Source organism: Artibeus jamaicensis, unplaced genomic scaffold (assembly GCF_021234435.1).
Source record: "Artibeus jamaicensis isolate MK-2021 breed Jamaican fruit bat unplaced genomic scaffold, CSHL_Jam_final contig_540, whole genome shotgun sequence".
Classification (NCBI taxonomy): Eukaryota; Metazoa; Chordata; class Mammalia; order Chiroptera; family Phyllostomidae; genus Artibeus; species Artibeus jamaicensis.
Window position 1 is genome coordinate 3,167,965 of NW_026521879.1, and position 22,057 is coordinate 3,190,021.

A 22,057-nucleotide genomic window follows, 5' to 3' on the forward strand; every position below is an offset into this window, starting at 1 on the left:
CATATACTAATGTCCTTATTGGGATTAGAGCAAAAACATATAAAAATTAAAACTTATTAGAAAAACAAGTTCAAATAGGTTGGTATGATATGGCCTTTTATTTTAAAAACATGAATTTCACCCTGTTTAGTACTTGGGTAGAGAACCTGGAGTTAAATTTTTTCTCTACCTACAACGCTAACAGAATTTACCTAATTTTAATCTTTGAAAAGACTCAGTTACATCTTCAGAAAATTCTCGGGGTTTCTTCAGTTTTCAGAATGTCACACTTGCATATAGGGCATGTCCTACGGGCTAAAATCCAAGGGTCAATGCACACCTTATGAAAAAAATGTTTGCAAGTTAAAATACGCACTACATCTTGGGGTTTGTATACGTCAAAGCAAACAACACAACTGTGTTCATTTGGATTTAGTTCCTTATCCCCTTCTTTGAGCACTCGCAGTTGAAGCTGAGCAATTGCCTTCTTCACATAGGCCTTTATCTGTCTCCGCCTTCTGGTGGAAGCACTGGGCACTCTAGGTCTCCAGGTACAGTACAAGAAAAGGTAGGCAACTGTAGGAGCCAGGAAGGTAAGCAGAGACATGAGGTAATAGCTCAGCCATGGCATATGCATTCTCCCCACTTCAATGATGATTGTCACATAGACTCCTTTTTGAATCAAGTGCAAAAGTTCCGTGCCTTTCAAGTTGCCTATCATCACTGCAACTGTATTTCCTGTTCCCTGGTGAGACATGGGAAATACTTTGTTGCCCGTACCTGGGTAGTTATAGATGATCACACCATTTGCTCCCTTCTCTGCTGCCACGTTGATTTTATGTGTAAAAGTACAGCCTCCCCGTTCAATGAGGGCCAACCAAGAGTCTACCTGTTCAGGCCTGCTGAAATTGGTCATAGGATTACAAGCATTCTGATTCCATCCTTCAGGAAGTACCACAGCACCAGACACCCTTTCCAGAGGAGAATGATTCCCGAACACTCCATTCTCTCCTAATTCTGATACAATGCGGTTTCCCACCTGAAATGTTATATTCAGGTGGGCAGTCCAAATGGCTTTTGAGTCAGGGATGGTAAGCAGTAGAAAGATGCTAAGCCTCAACAGTCGAGATGAAATAGAACTACGAATTGAAGGAGTAATAGTAAGTAGCCTCATACTTCCATTTGTCTATTCACTGACAAACATGAAAAACAAAACATCAACTATAAAAGAAAATAAAGAAGTAAGCTTCAATTGTTAATGGCTGATAATTAAAGCATATTAATGGAAAAGCCCTGAGTGGATCAAAGACATCTTGCTCCTTCCAGTATTTTTATTTTGGGTAGATTACTTTTCTTAACATGAAAAAAGACTTGTTGTTAGTATAATGTGATTTCAAGAAAATTATGACTTCCTAATGGGTAAATTGTGACATCAGAGGTAGTTAAGCCAATCCAAGAGTTTATGTTAGTGCAGTGCATACTGAAATCCTATTGGCCAAAAAGCTACTAAGCAATATGTTGGGAACTACCCTGCCTGGTTTCAGAATTTATAACCCACCCCCCCATGGCTAGGGCTGAGTGAGTGACCTTCAGACCATAAGCCACTAAGGAGAAAAAGCTTATCTCCCTGGCAGGGGCATCACTTCTCCTTTTTCTTTACCCTGCTTGGCCCCCAATGCTTGATCAGTTAGCCAATGACCAGTAAAATTCCCCAAGGGGGCAACAACCTAAGACAGGCATAATCACGGGGAGGCCCCCAGGGAAGGACTTGAGCAGCTATAGCAAAAGGGCGTGATGGACCCTCACCCCTCCACTTTGACCTAGCCTGAGTACTCATTCTGTCTTCCAGAAGTCTCCTAATCTCTTGGCTGCCTTACTTCCCCTGACTGACATAAGCCTTAAACAATGCCTTAAGCCTGAAACAATGCTGGTGGTGGGTGTCACCCTGTGCTAGAAATGGCGGGTTCCCTAGGAAAATCAGACCTAAGAAAGAATATGTAAAATCCTGTGAAACTGCTTTGTTTAGAATGGTCTCAATTAAATGATAAGGGTCCAAGCAGAAAGTGAGCTTGCTCCTCAAAGTTTTATGGCTTCTTAGCTATCTGACCCTGACTCAAAATAGGCCCTCAGAGTTCTTTGTATATTATCTATTGTTTGATCCTTACTGCCAGATAATTATTAATGAGCTTTACCTGTATTCCTGTGTAAAATGAACCCAATAAAAGCCCATTGAGGAAAAGGCTCTTGGACCTTCTTTGACAGATCAGCCACCTTTGCTCCCCAAGCAGATCATGTCTTGGTAGACTTATTCCATCCATGGCAGCTGGGGGGACCCTGTGGGTGGAGGCCCCCCCCAGCAATGACTCATAGTATATAACAATTTGAATAAACTCTAAAGTAAGAAATAAATACATAAGAATTTTGGTTAAAGTCTTGAGTTTCCTAGTTCAATATAGATTGAAAAGCTGCCTAAGTGCCCGTCAGTAAATGAGTGGATCAAAAAACCATGGTATTACACAATGGAATACTATGCAGCAGAGAGAAAGAAGGAGCTCCTACCCTTTGCAATAAGCATGGATGGAACTAGAGAGCATTATGCTAAGTGAAATAAGCTAAGCAGTGAGTGTCAAATACCATAAGATCTCACCTTTAATTGGACCCTAATCAACAAAAGATAACCAGAGATATTGAAATTAAGAACAATCTGACAGTAACCAGAGGGGACATAGGAGGGGATAATGGGGGGAAGGGTTTTCAGGAACAATTACAAAAGACTTAAGAACAAAACCAAGGTGGGGGGTAGAAGCAGGGGAGGGAGATAGGTTTGGCTGGGGTGGGGGGAAGTGGTGGTAAGGTAAATGCAGACAACTGTAATTGAACAATAAAATAATTTTAAAAAATAAAAAAACAAATTAGATATGAACCACATGGGACTTTCAACCAAGATGGAAGCATAGGTAGACACACTGTGCCTCCTTGCACAATCAAAAGAAGGACAACAACAAATTTAAAAACAAAAAACCACCAGAACCAACAAAAAAATTGAACTGTATGGAAGTTCGACCACAAAGGAGTTAAAGAAGAAACATTCATACAGACTGGTCAGAGGGGAGGAGACAGGCAGCCAGGTGGAGAGGACTCAAAGCAAGGCAGCAGCTGGTGGACCCAGTGAGGTGGCAGCTGCCAGACAGAGCAGTCTCACATTTGCATGCAGATAAATTGGAAGGAACAACTGCTGAGTGAAACAGACCACGCAACCCAGGGTTCCAGCACAGGGAAATAAACCCACAAAGCCTCTCGCTGAAAACACCTGCAGGGATTGAAGCAGCAGTGGAAGAAACTCCCAGCTTCACATGAGAGTTCACTGGAGAGACGCACAGGTTCCTAAAACTTACACAAGCCGACCCATCCAGGAATCATACCAGAAGGGCCGAATTTGATTGTGGGTAGCAGGAGAAATGGCTAAAAAACAGCAGAGAGAGGAGTGAGTGCCATTGCTCCTTCTTGGACCCCTCCCCTACATACAGCAATACAGCATCACAATGCAGCGAGATAGGTTGCTCCAACCTGGTGAACACCTAAGGCTCTGGCCCTTACTATGTAACAACAACAACAAAAAAGGCCCAAATGAAAGAACAAATAGAAGCTCCAGAAAAAATGCAACTAAGCAACAAAGAGATAGCCAACCTATCAGATGCACAGTTCAAAACACTGGTCATCAGGATACTCACAGAAATGGAGGACTATGATTGCAAATTAGAGGAAAAAATGAAGGCTATACTAAGTGAAATAAAGGAAAATGTACAGGAAACCAACAGTGAAGGGAAGGAAACCATAACTCATATCAATGGCATGAACCAGAAGGAAGAAAGAAACCAGAAAAGAATGAAGAAACAAGAATTCAAAAAAATGAGGAGAGGCTTAGAAACCCCTTAGGACAACTTTAAACTTTCCAATATCCGAATCATAGAAGTGCCAGAAGAGAAGAGGAAGAGCAAGAAATGGAAAACTTATTTGAACCAATAATGAAGGAGAACTTCCTCGATCTGGCAAAGGAAATAGATTTCCAGGAAATCCAGGAAGCTCAGAGTTCCAAAGAAGTTGGACCCAAGAAGGAACATGCTAAGGCACATCATAATTACATTAGCCAAGAGTAAAGATAAGGAGAGAATCTTACATGCCACAAGAGAAAAGGAGACAGTTACTTACAAAGGAGTTCCCATAAGACTGTCAGCTGATTTCTCAAAAAAACAACAACAACAACAACAAAAAACCCTTGCAGGCAAGAAGCAGCTAGAAAGAAGTATTCCAAGTCATGAAGTGCAAGGACCTACATCCAAGATTGCTCTATCCAGCAAAGCTGTCATTTAGAATGGAAGGTCAGATAAAGTGCTTCCCAGATAAGGTCAAGTTAAAGGAGTCCATTATCACCAAGCCTTTATTATATAAAATGTTAAAGGGATTTATCTAAGAAAAAGAAGATAAAAAATATGAATAGTAAAATGACAACAAACTCACAATTATTAACAACAGAACCTAAAACAAAAGCAAACTAAGGAAACAACTAGAACAGGAACAGAATCACAGAAATGGAGATCACATGGAGGGTTATCAGCAGGGGAGGGGGAAAGAAGGGGAAAAGATACAGAGAATAAGTAGCATAATTGGTAGGCAGAAAACAGACAGGGGGAGGTTAAGAACAGTATATGAAATGTAGAAGCCAAAGAACTTATACTCGAGACCCATGGACATGAACTAAAAGGGGGGGATGCAGGTGGGAGGGGGTGCACAGGGTGGAGAGGAATAAAGGGGGGAAATGTGGCATCTGTAGTAGCATAATCAATCAAATATATTTTTCAAATTAGATTAAAAAAAAAAAAGAAAAGCTGCCTAACCACTTTTACACTGTTTTTTTATGTTTTGTTTTGTTTTTTATTTTTACTTTCTGGGAAAGTAGAAATCATGTATTAGTGTATGTACCTGGCCAGTTGCCAGTTTTCATGTATGGTATGCTGCCTAAAATGCCATTTATGGGAGGCAGGAACAAATCATTCCTACTCTATCCCAATATTAAATGCTCACCTAGGCCTAACGACTCAACATGAGGACAATGTAATATAAACTTACATTGTTAGCCTGATATATTGTCATCTTGCAAAGTGAATTCAACTTTATTCACTAAAATAGCTCCTGAGATTATACAATGTGCTAGACAAATAGTAATGTGGCTCCTACATCAAAGAAGAAAACAGATATAAGCCTACTTTGTAGAGCACATTATCCAGTAAGGGCAGATTTTAAACAACTACACACGCAAATGTGTAACTGCAGGTTGTTATAAGGGCTCTGAAAGGAAAACGCAGAGTATGAAGAGGAAGAAGAGATGTAGTGGGGAGCTGAACTCTGCTTAGAGGTCCAGGGCATTGCTCTAAGAAAGTGACACTTAGGCTGAGATTTGAAAGATAAATCAGAATTGTCCAAGCAAAGAATGAGATAGGAAGATTTCAGGCAAAGGAAACAGCAGTTTCAGGACCCTAACATAGGAAAAAAATGGCAAGTTAAAGAATGTGAATAAACATAACTTTGGCAAAGTGAGAGCAGAGAGCTGAGGGTGAGGAGAGAGGAAAGGCAAATAGCAATCAGTGTTCAGGGTCACAAACATGGTCAGGATTTGGGATTATGCCCTAAGGACAAAAGGAAGACTGGAGGGTTCCAAGCTGGGAAAGTGACATTTAAGTGTCTCAAAATGTTCACTTTTTAATAAGTGTACTCTGACTGCCTTATATGGAAAATGGGTTAGAGAAGGAGGAGAATAAAGTGGTGAAATGAGCTTAGGCAGAAGAAAACAGTGGCTCAAACTCATGGAACAGTAGAGGTAGAGACATCAAAATGACAACTAAACTACAAAACAACCAGCATTTAGAACAGCCTTAAATCTAGCTGAATGGAAGGACTACAACTAGGGATTTAAAGAAGAAGCCACATGGATTCTGGCAGGAGGGGCAGAGATGCCAAACTGGCTGGTCTCACACCCATGTGTGGTGGTTTAAAATCAGGAGGGATAGATATCTTGGCTATGGAGGACCCCCTGAGCAGTGAGGGGTCACAGCCCATACCTAATACCCCAACCCAGGATTCCAGAGCAAGCAAAAAAGACAAGTCCCCATAACTTCTGATTGTAAAAACTAGCAGGGATTGTGGCTGAAGGAGATGGAGAGCTTCTATAGTCCCAAGCAGTTCTACCTAAGCAGCCATGCACAGACTCACTCCCTCTGAGCTCCAGTGCTGAGGCAGTAGCTTGAAAGGGACCGGGGACATTGAGGAGGAACTGTATTGCCTGGGAATTGGGGGTGGGGTAGCTTTCTGCCAGACAAAAGTGCTACAGATGCCATTCTTCCTTTTCTGCCCCACCTCCTCACTCCACAGAGCTGACAGCAGGGCACCATACCTGAGTCTCTATTAACCTGGCTCACACTGATTGCCCTGCCCCAGTGATTCCCTGAGATCAAGCTTCACCCAACTTGTGGGTCCATCCAAGCCATTTCCAGTGGCTTTTCCATACAACTGGTCTCTCTTGCCTTATGCTTTGGACTTTCATAAAACTTCTCAAGCAGGCAGTACCTGGCTTCTGCATAACTACCCCCTACCTCTTGCCACTGGCCCAGACATGGCACTAGCAGTAGCCTGCTTAGAGTCACGGTTTGGCCTCTCCTGGGCACCTCCAAGCCCAGCAAAAGGAGCAGCCATCTGCAGATCACTAGCTTGTGCCAGGTGGCTCCAGGTGGGATATAGATGGTGGCTGACTTTGCACCTCCCAGGAGACCCCAGAGCCAGTGCACCTGGTGGACAGCTTCAGAGCATGCTGGATTACAACCCCAACCACTTTCATAAGTAATACAATTAAGGGGTATATTTGGTGAGCACCAAAGTCCCACTGAAGCAAATCCTGCTCTGTACGGTTGGCTCTTGCAAAATTACTCCTCCACTGCAGTCACAGCCGGCTCTCACAGCCAACTGGCCTGCAGTCAATCCCTTGCAGTGACACCAATAGCAATCCGGGCTCAATTACAACAGGAGAGTGCATGCAGCCCACACAGGAGTACATGTGGAGTGCCCTACTCGGGTGACTGGGCAGGTTGTGACACTGCTCCCTACAGGACACCTACCATACAAGGCTACTCTACCAAATCCAGGAGACAAAGCAGCTCTGCCTAATATATAGAGATAAACATAGAGAAGGAGCCTAAGTGTAGAGATAAAGAAAAGGGTCCTAAGTGAAAGAACAGGAGAAAATGTCAGAAAAAGAACTAAATGACATGGAGATAGGTAAGCAACCTACCAGATACAGAGTTCAAAACAATGGTTATAAGGATGCTCACGGAACTTGGTGAGAATTTTAACAGCATGCAAAAGGACATAGGAACCATAAAAAGAACCAGTCATAATTGAAAGATACACTAACTAAAATGAAGAATACTTTTCTAGGGAATCAACAATAAGGAGATGATGCTAAGAACCAAATCAGCAATTTGGAATATAAGAAAGCAAAATCACTCAATCAAAACAGCAAAAAAAAAAAAAAAATGAAGATAGTGTAAGAAGCTTTGGGACAACTTCAAGCACACCAACATTTGCACCATGGGGGTGCCAGAAGAAGAAGAAAGAGAGCAAGAAATTGGAAATATGTTTTCCAAAAACAGATTCTCTGTTCTAAAAAAGAACAGAAAACTTCCCTAACCTGGTGAAGGAAATAGACACACAAGTCCAGGAAGCACAGAGACTCCCCAAACAAGATGAACCTGAAGAGGCCCACACCAAGACACATCGTAATTAATATGCAAAATGTAAAAGACAAAGAAAATCTGAAAAGCAGCAAGAGAAAAGTTGTTAGTTAACTACAAGGGAGCTCCCATAAGACTGTCAGCTGATTTCTCAACAGAAACACTTCAGGTCAGAAAGAAGTGACAAGAAATATTCCAAGTAATGAAAAACAAGAACCTACAATAACTACTCTACCAGGCAAAGCTACCATTCTGTCTGGGAAGGCAGAGCTCCCCAGACAAGAAAAAGCTAAAGGAGCATATCACCACTGAAACAGTATTATATGAAATGTTAAAGGGTTTTCTTTAAGAGAAAAAAGATAAAAAAATATAAATAATAAAATGGCAATAAATACATATTTATCAATAATTGAATCTATAAATCAAAATTAATGCCCTGGCCAGTGTGGCTCAGTTTGTTGGAGCATCTTTCCACAGACTAAAAGGTCACTGGTTTGATTCCAGTCAGGGCACATATGTGGGTTACGGGTTTGACTGCCTGTTGGGGTGAGTATAAGAGGGCAGCCGATCAAAGTTTCTCTCTCACACTGATGTCTCTGTCTGTCTGTCTCTCCTCTCCCTCTCTCCCTCTTTTTCTCTCTCTCTAAAAGAATTGAAAAAAATACCCTTGGGTGAGGATAAAAAAGATCAAACTAAATGAACAAGCAGAACAGAAACAGACTCATAGATAGAAAACATTTTGATGGTTGCCAGATGCAAGGGGGATTGGGAGGATGAGTGAAAAAGGTAAAGGAGTTTAAAAGTACAAGTAGGTAGTTACAGAATAGTCATGGGGATGTAAAGTACAGTATAGGAAATACTGTCAACAGTAATCTAATAACTAGGTATAGTGTTAGATTGGTGTAAGATTTCTTGGGATGATCATTTTGTAAGTTATGTAATGTCTAATTAGTAAGCAATGCACCTGAAATAATAACACTGTATGTCAAATGGAACTGAAACATTTTTAAAAAGATTAAAAAATGAAAACAGATGTGGTAAATGGAAGGGCAGTAGTGGGCAGAGGAAAGGATGACCACAACTTACTACATTACTTTAATGTTGTTAACTATAGTATCTTTACTACTTTAAAGATGTTTTAATGTTTGTTTTTATTTCAATTTTCACTGGATGTCCCTTTTGGGGAGTCAATAAATTGGTAACATTCCAACATTTATTATTTACTATATAGAATGCACCCTCTGCACCAGGTGTGCTATAAAGCCCCGCAGGTGGAGAAGCCCTGGGGCAACACAAGGAGAAAATAGACCCTGTTTCCCAGTGTACAAATGGACACCAACATTTCGATCAGAGGCATGTTGAGAGAATTTTGTCATTTTGACAAAATCAGTTGTAGTACTTACTCACCCACAATATTTTAGTTAATACTTGCTTTTAAAAATAAAATTGGAACCAGTCAACTTGTCCCATTCATACAGTTTTATTGAGACATTATTCTGTTCACATCTGAACTATCTTTCCATGTAGAGTTTTCTCTGGTTCAAATAAAGTGTGAATTTCTGGCTTATTCTATGAACACAGACAAAATGAAGCCACACTAAGAAGACAGTTTACATCATCACATTGTTAGATAGCAGCTAGGAATGAGTGGCCAGAGGGGATTATAAAGGCAGAGCCCTTGCCATTACAATCAAACAAAGAACTTAACGCAGGATGCTAGAAGCAAAGGAAGACATGTCTCACCCATTGACCCAGCAGTCCTGATCCTGGTTCAATAAGATTTCCAGGCATTCTGAACAACACAAGCAAAATTATAATAGTACAGGAGGGGAGACTCCTCGAGACTGGGCTTCAGTAAATTTCTGTAATAATCTTACTAAGATTACCAAGTATCCTAAACATCCTAAGACTTAAATGGAAGGAGGAGAGTCCTTGAAATTCTATGTACTATTTTCACTACCTGAAAAAGAACCCCCACATACACCTACCTAATGTTTGGGTAGTCACATCCCCCTAGGGGCGGCTGGCACCGCCTTTACCCACCAATCAATGTGTAACTCCCTCACTCCCATCCTGCCAACTACTTAAGTCATCAGAACAAAAGACCCAATGCTTTTTGGTACCCATGCTTCTTGCCACCCAAGCTCTTGTCTTTAACTCCCACCTTAGCTAGGCCTGTTCTCTTCCATGAGAACTTAGCACTAATAAACTTTGTACACTAATAGGTTTGCTGATCTGTAATTCTTTACTGCACTGGCAAGAAGAGCCAAATTTGTCTAATAATAATATTAGAACCTGTTTGTTAAATTTAACATCTGATTATTTAACATTTGTGGATGGGATTTAAAAAACAATGTAATTCTTCCCCAGCTGATGTGGCTCAGTGGTTGAGTGCCAGCCTGCGAGCCAAAGGGTTGCAGGTTCAGTTCCCAGTCTATGCAAGATGCCTGGGTTGAAGGCCAGGTCCCCAGTAGGAGATACACAAGAGACAATCACACACTGATGTTTCCCTCCCTCTCTTTCACCCTTCCTTCCCCTCTCTAAAAAAATAAATATATAAGTAAAATCTTAAAATAATAATGTAATTTTAATTTTACTTTTTTGGTCTGCTCATTTTTAAGGGTGAAGAGTTGAAATAATAACTATATTTAGGCTCAAAATATACCTCAACTCTAGAGATTCTTTGTATGGTTGAAAAGACCAATTGGAAGAATTTACTAATTCATTGTATTTTTCTCTCTATAAGATGAATTATTTAAGACAGTGGTAGATAGGACTTACCTTCTCTCCTCCCCGAGTCTTAGGGCAAATGTACCTGTAAGAAACAATCCTTACCTCTAACACAATGATTCACAACGTGGCAGTGGTTAGGAGGGTTGCAATTTTGCTTCCCAAGGGATATCTGGCTATTTCTGGAGACATTCTTGATTGTCACAATGGGAAAGTACTATTGGCATCTTGTGGGTAGAGGCCAGGGATGTTACTAAATATCCTAAAATGCATATAACAGCCCTATGCAATAAATAATTATCTGGACCAAAATGTTAAAAGACTAAGAAACCCTGCTTCAATAGAACAGTCCTAAAACTCACTTATCCCTAATAAGCAATCAGTTCTGAGCTTTCATCATGGAGTAATCTTTTATAACTGACGATGCATCCATGAAGGATGATGCCCTCAAACCACCCTCATTTCCTCTTTTCCTTGGAATAGAAACAGTAAAGACCTGCACAAACCACTTATTAGTTCATGAAGCCTGATTACAAAAATGTTTTTTGGACCAGATCTGAGTCCTCTCTCCTGGACCCAGGATGTTTAAATGGAAAAGAAGGGAAGGGTGCTGGATGACAGATACTTTAATCTGTTCTTTAACAACACTTATTCAATACATAGAACTTCTTTTTAACAGCCAAGTATTAGAGAGGCTTTCATTCTGCTGAACTTTGCAGGCAGGCTAAAGACTGAAAATATGCTACTGGAATTGATTGATGCAGTGGTTGGAAAGTCTCTACTTCTTCCATTTGCACTTTGGCCTCCATATAGGTGTCCCAGACTTTTTGAAAGTTTACTTTTATCAAAGACCTACCTGTTTTCACTCACCAAAGGAAATCTAAAGAGGACTTTCACCTTTATGAAAAAGGTTAAAAATGGAAAATAACATCCAGCATTTGTTTTGCAGCCAGTCATTATAGAGGCAGTGCTCACCCCAAGCAGCAAGAGTGGCACCACCAGGCCCCTTCCCCGGGAACCACACTCAGCATCTCTGCATCACCTTGCCATAAATTTGAATGTGCCTGTGAGTATCCATGCTTTATGTTGAGTTATTTAGTGCATCCATTAGCAAGATGTGTCCTAAGGTATCAGAAAAATCTAAGAGAATCAATAAGGGTGCTATGTTTAGTGTAAAACTGGAAGTAATTAAGTTTTGATTTAGTAGGGTTTTTTTTTTTTTGGTCTGAGACGCTCAAAATTTTTCCATAGAAATGAATAGCCATTGCTTCTTTGCTTTACACTATTTTACCTTATGATAGGTTTCATAAGACCACTCTGCTTTTGGGCAAGGAAATCTGTATGTTGATTTTCTCCTTACGTAGGCTCACTTCATGATCCCCCATGTGGCTACTATTGTACCAGGTATCAATAGGCAGAAAGGCAGACCACACTCAGAAGCACTAAGATTTTTCTTCTCCTGTCTCTCTATATAAAAGCAAGGGAATTTTCCTCCCTCAGAAACCTACCAGAACTTCAGTGTCTCCCTAGCTAGCAGTGCTTCACAAGTACATGACCAAAAGAGCCTGAAAATCAGAGTAGATTCATCTTGATTAAATCAGTTAGTTAATCATGATTCATCCTGGTGTGGAGAATGTCTTCCCTGACTAAGACCATGGAGGGAGGTACTCTCTACGAAGGAGAAAAAATGGAAGCTATAGGTTCTAAATTCCTGAGGTTTACCCAAAGGAATGAGACTTAAGTAATCACTAACCACAACAAAAATGTAATACTCATTGTATATGCGGTAATGATATGAGCCAGAACCTATATTTACAAGGGGCACAACATGGCCCTGTTCTTAAAAAGGTCATCATCTAGGCAGGAGAAAGGCATTATGCACAAACTAGGCGTATGCATGTATCCTAGCACCTAGGTTCCAATAAAAAATTTCAAAAGGGTTATAATTTTCATTAAGTTAGGAAGGAAAAAAATCAGCTGATCTCTATCCCTCTGATGTTCATCAATCTCTGTTAAGAATGTTCACATTTCCAGAAATCTCTACTCTTCTAAGAAAAATAGTCAAATACATTCACATAGCATTGGCCAGATAGCATCTCTAAGATGCAGGGAATACTGAAGAGGCTTCAATAAATTACTCTACAAGTCACAATATCCAGGGCTATGATATTATTAGAGATTTCAAAGAACCCACAAAACATACTGAATTTGCTTGAAAACAACTATATAGGTTTTCTGCAAGTAATTAAATGCATCATAATGGGATTTGGCAGGAACAGAACTCTTACTCTAAGTAATTTACTGATAATAAATAGCAAACAGCAAGTAGTATTTTCAGAAAGCCATATCTTTATTTTTAAAGATTTTTAATTTGCATTTCTCTGATGATTAGTGACATTGTGCATCTTTTCATATGTGTATTGGCCATCTGTATGTCCTGTCTGGAGAAGTGTCTGTTCAGGCTTTGCTCATTTTTTAGTTGGGTTGTTTTTTTTTTGGTGTTGAGCTTTGTAAGTTCTTTATAAATTATGGATATTAACACCTTATCAGATGTATTTGTGAATATGTTCCCCCATTTTATGGGCTGTCTGTTTATTTATTGATGGCTTCCTTTGCTGTGCAAATCTTTTGGTTTGATGTAGTCCCATTTGCTTTTTCTTTTGTTCCCTTTGCCTTAGGAGATATATCAGACAAAATATTGCTACAAGCAAGGTCCCACGTTTTAGTGTCTATGTTTTCTTCTAGAATTTTTATGGTTTTGGGTCTAATATTTAAGACCCAAATGAGACCACCTCAAACTGATCAGAATGGTTATCATGAGTACATCAACAAACAACAAGTTCTGGTAAGGATATGGAGAAAGGGAAACCCTACTTCACTGCTGGTGGGAACACAGATCGATGCAACCACTTTGGAAAGCAGTACAGCGATATCTTGAAAATTAAAACTGGATCTGACTTTTGGCGCAGTAACCTCACTTCTGGGGATTTATCCAAAAAATTCAAAACACTAATTCAAAAGAACAGAAGCACCCCTATGTTCATTGTAGCATTATTTATAATCACTAAGGTATGAAAGCAGCCCAGTGTCCATCAATAGATAAGTGGATAAAACAACTATCGGTCATTTATGCAACAGAATAGTAGTTGGCCATAAAAACGAAAAAAGTTTTACCCTTTGCAACAACAAGACCTGAGGAACATTATGCTAAATGAAACAAGCCAGTCAGAGAAAGACAAACACCACATGATTTCAGTCATATGTGGAATCTAATGAACAAACTGAACAGCAAGAAAGACAGACTCAGATACAAAGCAGGAAGACAGTCATCGAGGGGGCAGTTTAGGGGGTAGAGGCATCAAGCAAAAAGGAGAAGGACTCATGGACATGGACAACAGTGTGGTGATTGTGGGGAAGTGGGGAAGGTATAAGGACACTAAATGGCAATGGAAAAAAATACAATAAAAATTTAAATTCAAAAAAAAGATTTTTAAGGTAAACCTAAATCTTTGTTTAAACTTTTATATTTGTTTGCAAATTAGTAAATCCTCATAAATATTAATGTATTCTCTCCTAAATGTCTCCCATAAGTTAATCACTACTCCCACATATTTGACATATGCATTAAAAACTCATTTTTATATATAGAAATATACCCTTTCCTCATATTTATTTAATTTTTTAATTTTTATTTATTTATATATTTTTAATTGTTGTTCAAGTACAGTTTTCTGCCTTTTCCCCCCATCCCAGCCTACCCACCTCCCTCCCATTTCCACTCCCCCCTTGTTATTGTCCACGTGTCCTCTATCCTTGTTCCTGAAAACCCTTCCCCTCTCATAATACTTCTGAATCAAGCAAAAATCTGAATATGCTAAAATGGAACTTTTGCTATCATTAAAGCTTTGGTAATTAAGTATATTAGAAAAAACAAACAGCTAAAACAGATACATTTTAAATCACCGTATCACTAGCCATGGTCTGTTTACTATGTAAGCCAGGATTGCTATTGCTCTCTATTTTCCTGCAGGTCTAACAGGGGGATTTATGAGTAAAGTTTAAGTTGTGTAATAGCTCCAAAGCTCCAAGAAGCGTCTGTGACATAAAAGGGAAATACTGACACTTCTCAAATACCTAACATGGTGCCAGGCTCAACAGTGTTTGTTTGAATGAATGATTAACACGGACAGGTTTACCACACCTCAACAAATATTTTCCACTGCTTTAGTTTGGCCTTCATAACCATCCCCTCACTCTAGAATTGTGCAATAGCATCTGATCTCCCATCCCTGTTTTTCTCACCTTGAATTTACTCTGTTGCCAGAGCAACCTGTAGGAAAAAAGTAATGACGCTTACACAGGCATTCCTGCTTGCTATAAAACCTTACATGGTCCCTCTATCCAAAGAATAACACCCAAGCTTTCAGGACTGGAGCATGAGCCTCTCCAGCCTGTTCCTTCTTCCTTCAATTCAGCCTAATTTTCCACTATTATCAGTTCTAAAATGTATGCTTCTTCAATTCAAATAGCTTATAGTTTCCTATGCTATTACCATAGTCACTATATATAAGACCTTATATAGGCTTTGTCCCTTCTACAAAACCGCCTACAAAACTACCCTGTGGTAGGTACACTGATTGCAAATCTGCCCCAGTTACCTCCCTCCCTGTGCTGACACACCCCTTTGCAATGTGACTAAGCAGGTCTTTCCATTAGAAGATGGGATTTGTTTCTATGCCCCCTAAATCTGAATGGCCCTATGATGTAATGAGGGAAACAGACAGAGCAGAAGTGACAATGCACCATTTCTGAGCCGAAGGCTCAGGAGGCCTTGCACTCGTCCCCCCACTCTCTTGGAAACCCGACTGCCCTAAAGTAAAGAGTGCTAGCCTGATAGAGGAGGAGAAAATGTAAGGAAAAGAGCTCTGGTGCCCTGGTTGAGACCACCCTAGATCAACCCACGGATGAGCAAACATGCAAGATGAACAGAGGTGTCTATGTGATCCAAAGGTTGTCACAGACACGTGGCTGAGTGAAGCCAAGACCTGAAGTCCACAAACTGCCGAGCAATAACAGATGAGACATTTTTACAGTTTATAACAAAAATTGCCCTGATGTACACTGATTCTTAAAGTGGTTTATTATGCAACAGCTGACACAGTTCCCTCCACAAAATTATCTATTCTATTAATCTCTTTGAGGACTGGGATTAAGTCTTATTATCATTTTTTTCAATACTCAGTTTTTAGCACAGTATCTAGCACAGCACGGATTCTCAATGAGATTTGAATTTAACTGAAAATGTCATTATCCTTTGTATTCTAACTTGTACTATTCTTCATGCAATAATGTATCTACTTAGTTTTAATCTTCATAAGGGTAATCATTTATGGTAAAGCATAGAATAGTTAGAATATGCATAACAAGTTCAACCCTGAATTCTTTTATAGATTTAATAATCCTGAAAGTGGATTTCTTATATCCATACCTGAATATAAAAATAAATGAGAATTTGTAATATGACCAAATTCTTTAAAATTTTACTGGGTATATATCAAACTACATAAGTTATATTCTGTTCTGCATTGTGAACGTATGTCAGGGTCTATGTAACTTTAAACTTTTTCTTCTCATTCAATCTCCATCGAAAGATGAAATGGTAAACAACATGAGTAGGAACGTCATCACTAGTCTGGGAAGTAACAGGGAAACCACACAGTACAGCCTTCACAGTACAGCCTTGGCACTGGGAGGGATTAAGGGATGGCTGACCATCTTTAAGTAAATATAAGATTAATGATAGTATTTGGTGATATTGTTAAGTGTTTCGAGCCTAGGACAAAACACACCTTAATATTAACTCAGCCATTTAAGCTGGATTTATCTTTTGAATAACCACCAGAACTTGTCCTGTTCTTTTAACAGACTATTCTGATCCTGCAGTTAACCAGGGCCAAGAATGAAGACCAAGTGTGGAGGCTGCTTTTGGGACTCTGCCATTTCAAAGTTACTCTACAGCTCTGAAGTAGATTCTAGTCCTTCCTAGGCCACAATGAGTTACTGAAGGTTTGTATGGCTTTGCCTCCCTAAAAACCATCCCACAGAGCAGAGTTAACTCTGAGTGAGCCCTTAGCAGTCAGCCATAGCAGGACACAGGAGATTAAGGTGATATTCCCACTTAGGTCTCCCACATTTTTCCAATTCATAGGTCACAAAACCCTTACTCACTTATTAGGTAATTTAATCCCTCCTGGGAGGCAACAGCAAAGAAAAAAAAGGGAATATGAAGTCACTACTCTAGCAGAAGGTGTACAGAAGCATCCCATCGTGTGACAGACCTGCTACGAAACCCAGTCTCTGCCACATACTAGCTTGGTGAGGTGAGGCACTCGGAGCCTTGGCTTCCTCACTTGTAAGCCGGGGAAGTCACACCTGACTCTCCAGGCCATGATGAGTGTCAGATGACCTATTTCACATCTAATCGTAAATCACCGAGCACGCTGCTAATGTGGCAGGAACTTCGATTGTACAGAGGCTATTTTTTTATTTTTTCACTTTCCACTGAAAACAAGTCATCTCATCCTACAAGACTGATCTCAATCTCCTTTTTGCAATCTCCCCAGCGAAAACAACCTGTTTCTAGAACACATTCTTTTTTAACTATTTGACAGTCATTTAATTTTACCACATGTCATATATAGTTAGGTGCTTCTGTCTACACTTTTGCTTGACTCAGCATGTCTTGTGAGGAGCAGTGTCGTCTTCCTCATTTTTGGAAATCCTGTTTCCTCCCCCTCACCTAGTACAATAAAACTCACTCAAGGTCCCTGACAAATCGTTGACTTATCAGCAGCCATGGCAACCTCTGCTTTATACAGCTACCCATTAGCAAAAAATAATGGAGTGGCAGTGATGTGACAACCCTTCCCTCAGCTAAGAATTACATTGACAACAGTTGTCCTGAAAAGGGCTTATTTAATATCACAGGATCAGAGGCCACCTGTCTTCACTTTCTAAAAGTCAAGAATAAATTCTATCCACATCACTGTATCTGAAAAATGGAGTAATATACAGCCATGAAGTAATAACTTGAATATACATGGTGGAGCAAAAATAGGTTTACAGTTGTTTGTATGGAAAACAATACAATAATAAATAATAATACAAAAATAAACTGTGTTGCAGGTACTCACAACAGTAAAACTACTTTTTCCCACCCCTGTATGCATAAATATAAATATAAATATAAATATAAATATAAGTGTGTGTGTATGTGTATGTGTGTGTGTGTATAATCTCCCTGTAAGATGGAGACAATAGTGGTTCCAAACTTTTAGGACTCTAATGAGGATTCAATGAAAAAAAGGTACAGTATCTAAAGCACTTAGAATTCTTTTTAGCTCATACACAAATTGATATATTAATCACCACCTCTGGTATACCCTCATCATTTTCTTTACATTACAGTTTTATTCACTTATTTTACTAGATAAGAATAACGCCAGGGTCTTTAAGGGGCTTTCCCGATCCTGTAATTCTAAGGAAGTTCTATATTGTCACAAAACATTTGGCATTAGTTTCCCACATAAAACACTCCCTCTTAAAGACTGGCAATTATATAAATGCCTGTTAACATCTCCAGCTAAACAGCCAACACATAATTGCCCATTAAAGCCAAAGTGTTTGGTGATTCATAAAGTGTGCCTGAAAATAGTTACACAGCTTTCTTCTTATGCGTGTTATTGTCATAATGGATATGCCAACTTCAAACAAGGTCTCCTTTGTTCCTTCACATCCACAGACCTCCCATAAAAACAAATAAGAGTAAAACTAAATAAAGCTTTTGATTGGCTCTCCTGGCAAAATATTTTTCAATATGTTGAAAAAAGAATTGTTTAACTAACTAATTGTTACATTACTAATCCATGTCAAACTACAAGAACAATCATGCCACCATGACTCAAAATTTCATTTGATATTTAAGGAAAAGAGGTTATCATCATGTGAAAAAGCAAAAGTGTTTGTAAAATCCATATATAAAACTAGTTCTGAGCAAGAGCTGAAGTTTAATTACTATTGTTCTAATGTCTATTTAACTGAGATTGTACTAAGATGTATTATGCAGATGGGAAAACTACATGATATTCCATACAAATCAGGAGGGAAAGTGATACAGTGTCTGAAAACCCGGGTGAATGGCAGCCTCTTTACCTGCAAGCAGATAAAGTGCACACAGTATTCCCTGTTTCTATTCTCCCTCCAACTTCTGAATTGTGTTAAATGGCTTAAATTTTTAGCTTGAGTTTCTGCATCCTACTTCGCTTTTTCATTTAAAATTCATTAGTAAATTTCTTCTTTTTCTCAAAACTTTTCTTTCATCAATCACTTAATAAAATCAAGCAGGAAGTAGGGCCAAAGATGAAGCAATTAGAAAAAGAATCTGTGGTAAACTGAAGAGATAGAGCTACACAAAATTTGGTTTTATTATCTTTATGTCCCAACAAAAACATATATGCAAGACGGGCTGCTATGTACAACAGGGTAATGACTGACAGCGAACTAAAATAAAGGGTCACTATTATGAGAAAACTGTATCAGGTTAATTTGTACATTCCAGTACCTGGAAGAAAGCCCTAACATCCTATTGGCACTAATACTTAAAGCAAAAAGTTCTAAACAAAATTACTCTCAAGGTAATTAATATATAAGCTGCCTTAGCTGTAACTCAAGTACAGTACTTTTATAATTTGTTTACTTATAATTTACAATGCTATTGCTATTAACAATACAAGCTTCAGTTTGAATCTTTACTGAGTGCTTGATATTTCATGTGTTATTTCATATTCACAATAATGTGGTAGATACATTATAATCTCCATTTTATAAATGAGAAAACCAAAGCCAACCAAGTAATCTATTAAACATCATACAGCTAATTAAGTAGATGAACTAGATAGTCATGACCTCAATGACTATGCGAATGTCTTATAGTCCAATCACCTTGGTTTTTTACAACTTAGGTCCAGATGCACAATTATTTTCCATACTGGATACTGACCAAGAATGACATTTCTGGTGCTGAGTTAGTCCCCCCACCTTCCTTAAGTAAATATTTAAAATCCTAACTGACCAAAGGAAACATACTGTTTGGGTTTTCCAACAAGCATCAGCTATGATTTCATCTGTAGTATATGCAGCACTGCTCATTTTGCCAATTACGCACACATCAATTTTATTTTTAAACTCCACCCCAAAAAATTTAATTATAAAAAATTTAATCAAATTAGTGAGGGATTGCTTTTAACTATTTTTAGAATGCAATATAAAAACAGAGAGAATAATGTTAATGCCCATGTACTCATCACCCAAATTCAACCCCAAACCTTAACATTTTGACTATGTATTGAGTTCCGAGGGCTGTTGTAACAAAGCAGCACAAACTGAATAACTTGAAACAAAATTTTTTTCCTCAGTTATGGATTCTAGAAATGGAAAAATCAAGGTTGGCATAGTTGGTACCCACCACAGGCTCTGAAAATCTGCGCCAAGCTACTCTACTACATTCTGGTCGTTCCAGCATCCTTGAATCCTTAGTGGCCCCTGGCTTATAGATGCGTCATCATTTCAGTATCTCCCTCTGTCTTCATCTTCACAGAATGTTCTCCTCTGTGTTTCTGTCTCTCTCCTCCTTTTATAAGTACAATAAATGTCATATTAGGTTAAAGACCCATTCTACTCCATTATACTCTCACCTTAGTTTAACTACTTCCATCTGCAATGATCTAATTTTCAAATAAAGTTACATCCTGAGGTTCTGGGAAGGATATGAAATTTAGAAGAACATGCAACCCAGTATAATATAGTATAATATATTTGCTTTGTATTTTTCTAAAGAAATAAATTACAGAAAAACTTGAAGCTCTTCATGCCAAAACCAATCCCCAAATTAATAATCCTTCCAGAGTCCCTAGAGATAAACTCTATCCTGAATGTGGTATTAATCCCATTAAGGTTTTATGGGCATGTATTCATAAACAACATAGAAAATTGCACTGCATGTCATAGAACTTTATATAAATACAACTATACCATACAAATAATTCTGCAACTTGTCTCTTTTGCTCATTATTGCCTTGAGATTCACTGTTTAATGTCACACTTTCTATTGTATGAAATGTCAAACTTTCTATTTATTCAGCCGTCTATTGGTGAATATTTGGGCTGTTTTCATTCCTTTTATATTCCAAACAATGTTGCAATTAACATTCTTGTATAGCTTTCCTTGTGCTAGAATTTCTCTAGAGTATAACCTTGGAACTTCAATTTCGCAGTCACCAGGTATAGGCACTAGGCATCTTTACATTGAACAGATATCACCAAATTGCTCTGCAAAGTGTTTGCAAAGATTTACACTTCATCCAGAAGCATGTACTTATTCCTCTATATCTTTATAAAAATTTCATGCTTCCAAATTTGCCAAACCAAAAAGTGACAAATGGAATATGATTTTAATCTGAATATCCTTGATGACTAGTAATGTCAATCTCTCTTAATATTGTGGTGGGTTAAAAGACGATCTCCCACAATACGTGTCCATGTCAAATCCCTGGAATCTGTAAATGCTACCTTATTTGGAAAAATTCTTTGCAAATGAAATTAAGTTGAAGATCTTGATATGAAGAGATCATCTTACATTATCAGATGGGTCCAAAGCCAACAGCAAGTGTCCTAATAAGAGATCAAGAGGGAAGACAGGGGAGATAGAAGTAGATAAAAACAAAGGTGATATTGCGGTGATGTGGTCATAAGCCCAAGAAGTCAAAGAATGTCAACAGCCACCATAAGCTGAAAGAAGCTTCAAAGGATTCTTTCTTCTGTAGAGCCTTCAGAGAAAGTGCAGCCCTGCTAACACCTTGACTTCGGATGCCTGGCCTCCCAAAATGTAAGAGAATAAATTTCTGTTGCTTTAAGTAACCCAGTCTGTGGCAATTTGTTACAGCAGCTACATGAAACTAATACAGTTCATTGGCCATTCAGGTGTCCTAGTCTTTGAATTGTTGTTCATCTCCCTTACACACTTTGTTTGGAATTGTCTTTTCATACAAATGCACAGGAATTCCATATATACAGCCTATTTTGATTATAGGTATTGTAATATCATTTTAGTCTTATCTCCCCCTACTTTGTTTCACTTGTCATATGAAATATTTCAGTTTAATTTAAGAGACTTTTTCAATGTTTCAATTATGCATCCTGCTTTCTTTGGCTTAATAACAAAACTGCCCTACTCTTTGTATTATCTCTTACATTTTCTCCTAAAGTTTTGCTTTTCTCATTTCCGTAGTTAATATATTTAGAATGTATTTGTGCACTATGTGATGAAAAATCTAGTATTAAGGCCCTGGCCAGGTAGTTCAATTGGTTAGAGTGTCATCCCAATACTGTGAAGGTTGAGGGTTCAATCCCAACTCAGGTCACTTATAAGAATCAACCAATGGATGCAGAAGCAGAACAATAAATTAATGTTTCTCTCTGTCTCCCTCTCCCTCCTCTCTTAAATGAATTAA

The 22,057-nt window shown here is 38.7% G+C and overlaps 2 protein-coding genes across 6 annotated transcripts in view; both read right to left on the reverse strand.

Annotated features, from left to right (window-relative positions):
• The window catches only part of CADPS2 (calcium dependent secretion activator 2), a 621,734-nt gene that overhangs the window by 419,683 nt on the left and 179,994 nt on the right, over positions 1-22,057 (reverse strand). The gene's annotated exons all lie outside the window — the stretch shown is intronic.
• Positions 96-1,168, reverse strand: RNF148 (ring finger protein 148). Its single transcript, XM_037131993.2, has one exon. It carries the CDS (start codon positions 1,151-1,153, stop codon positions 227-229), a length of 927 nt encoding a protein of 308 aa, XP_036987888.2. The 5' UTR covers positions 1,154-1,168; the 3' UTR covers positions 96-226.

What these genes read in the sequence shown, in the direction of transcription:
- RNF148 (XM_037131993.2), bottom strand. Translation starts at nt 1,153, where the DNA reads ATGAGGCTACTTACTATTACTCCTTCAATTCGTAGTTCTATTTCATCT.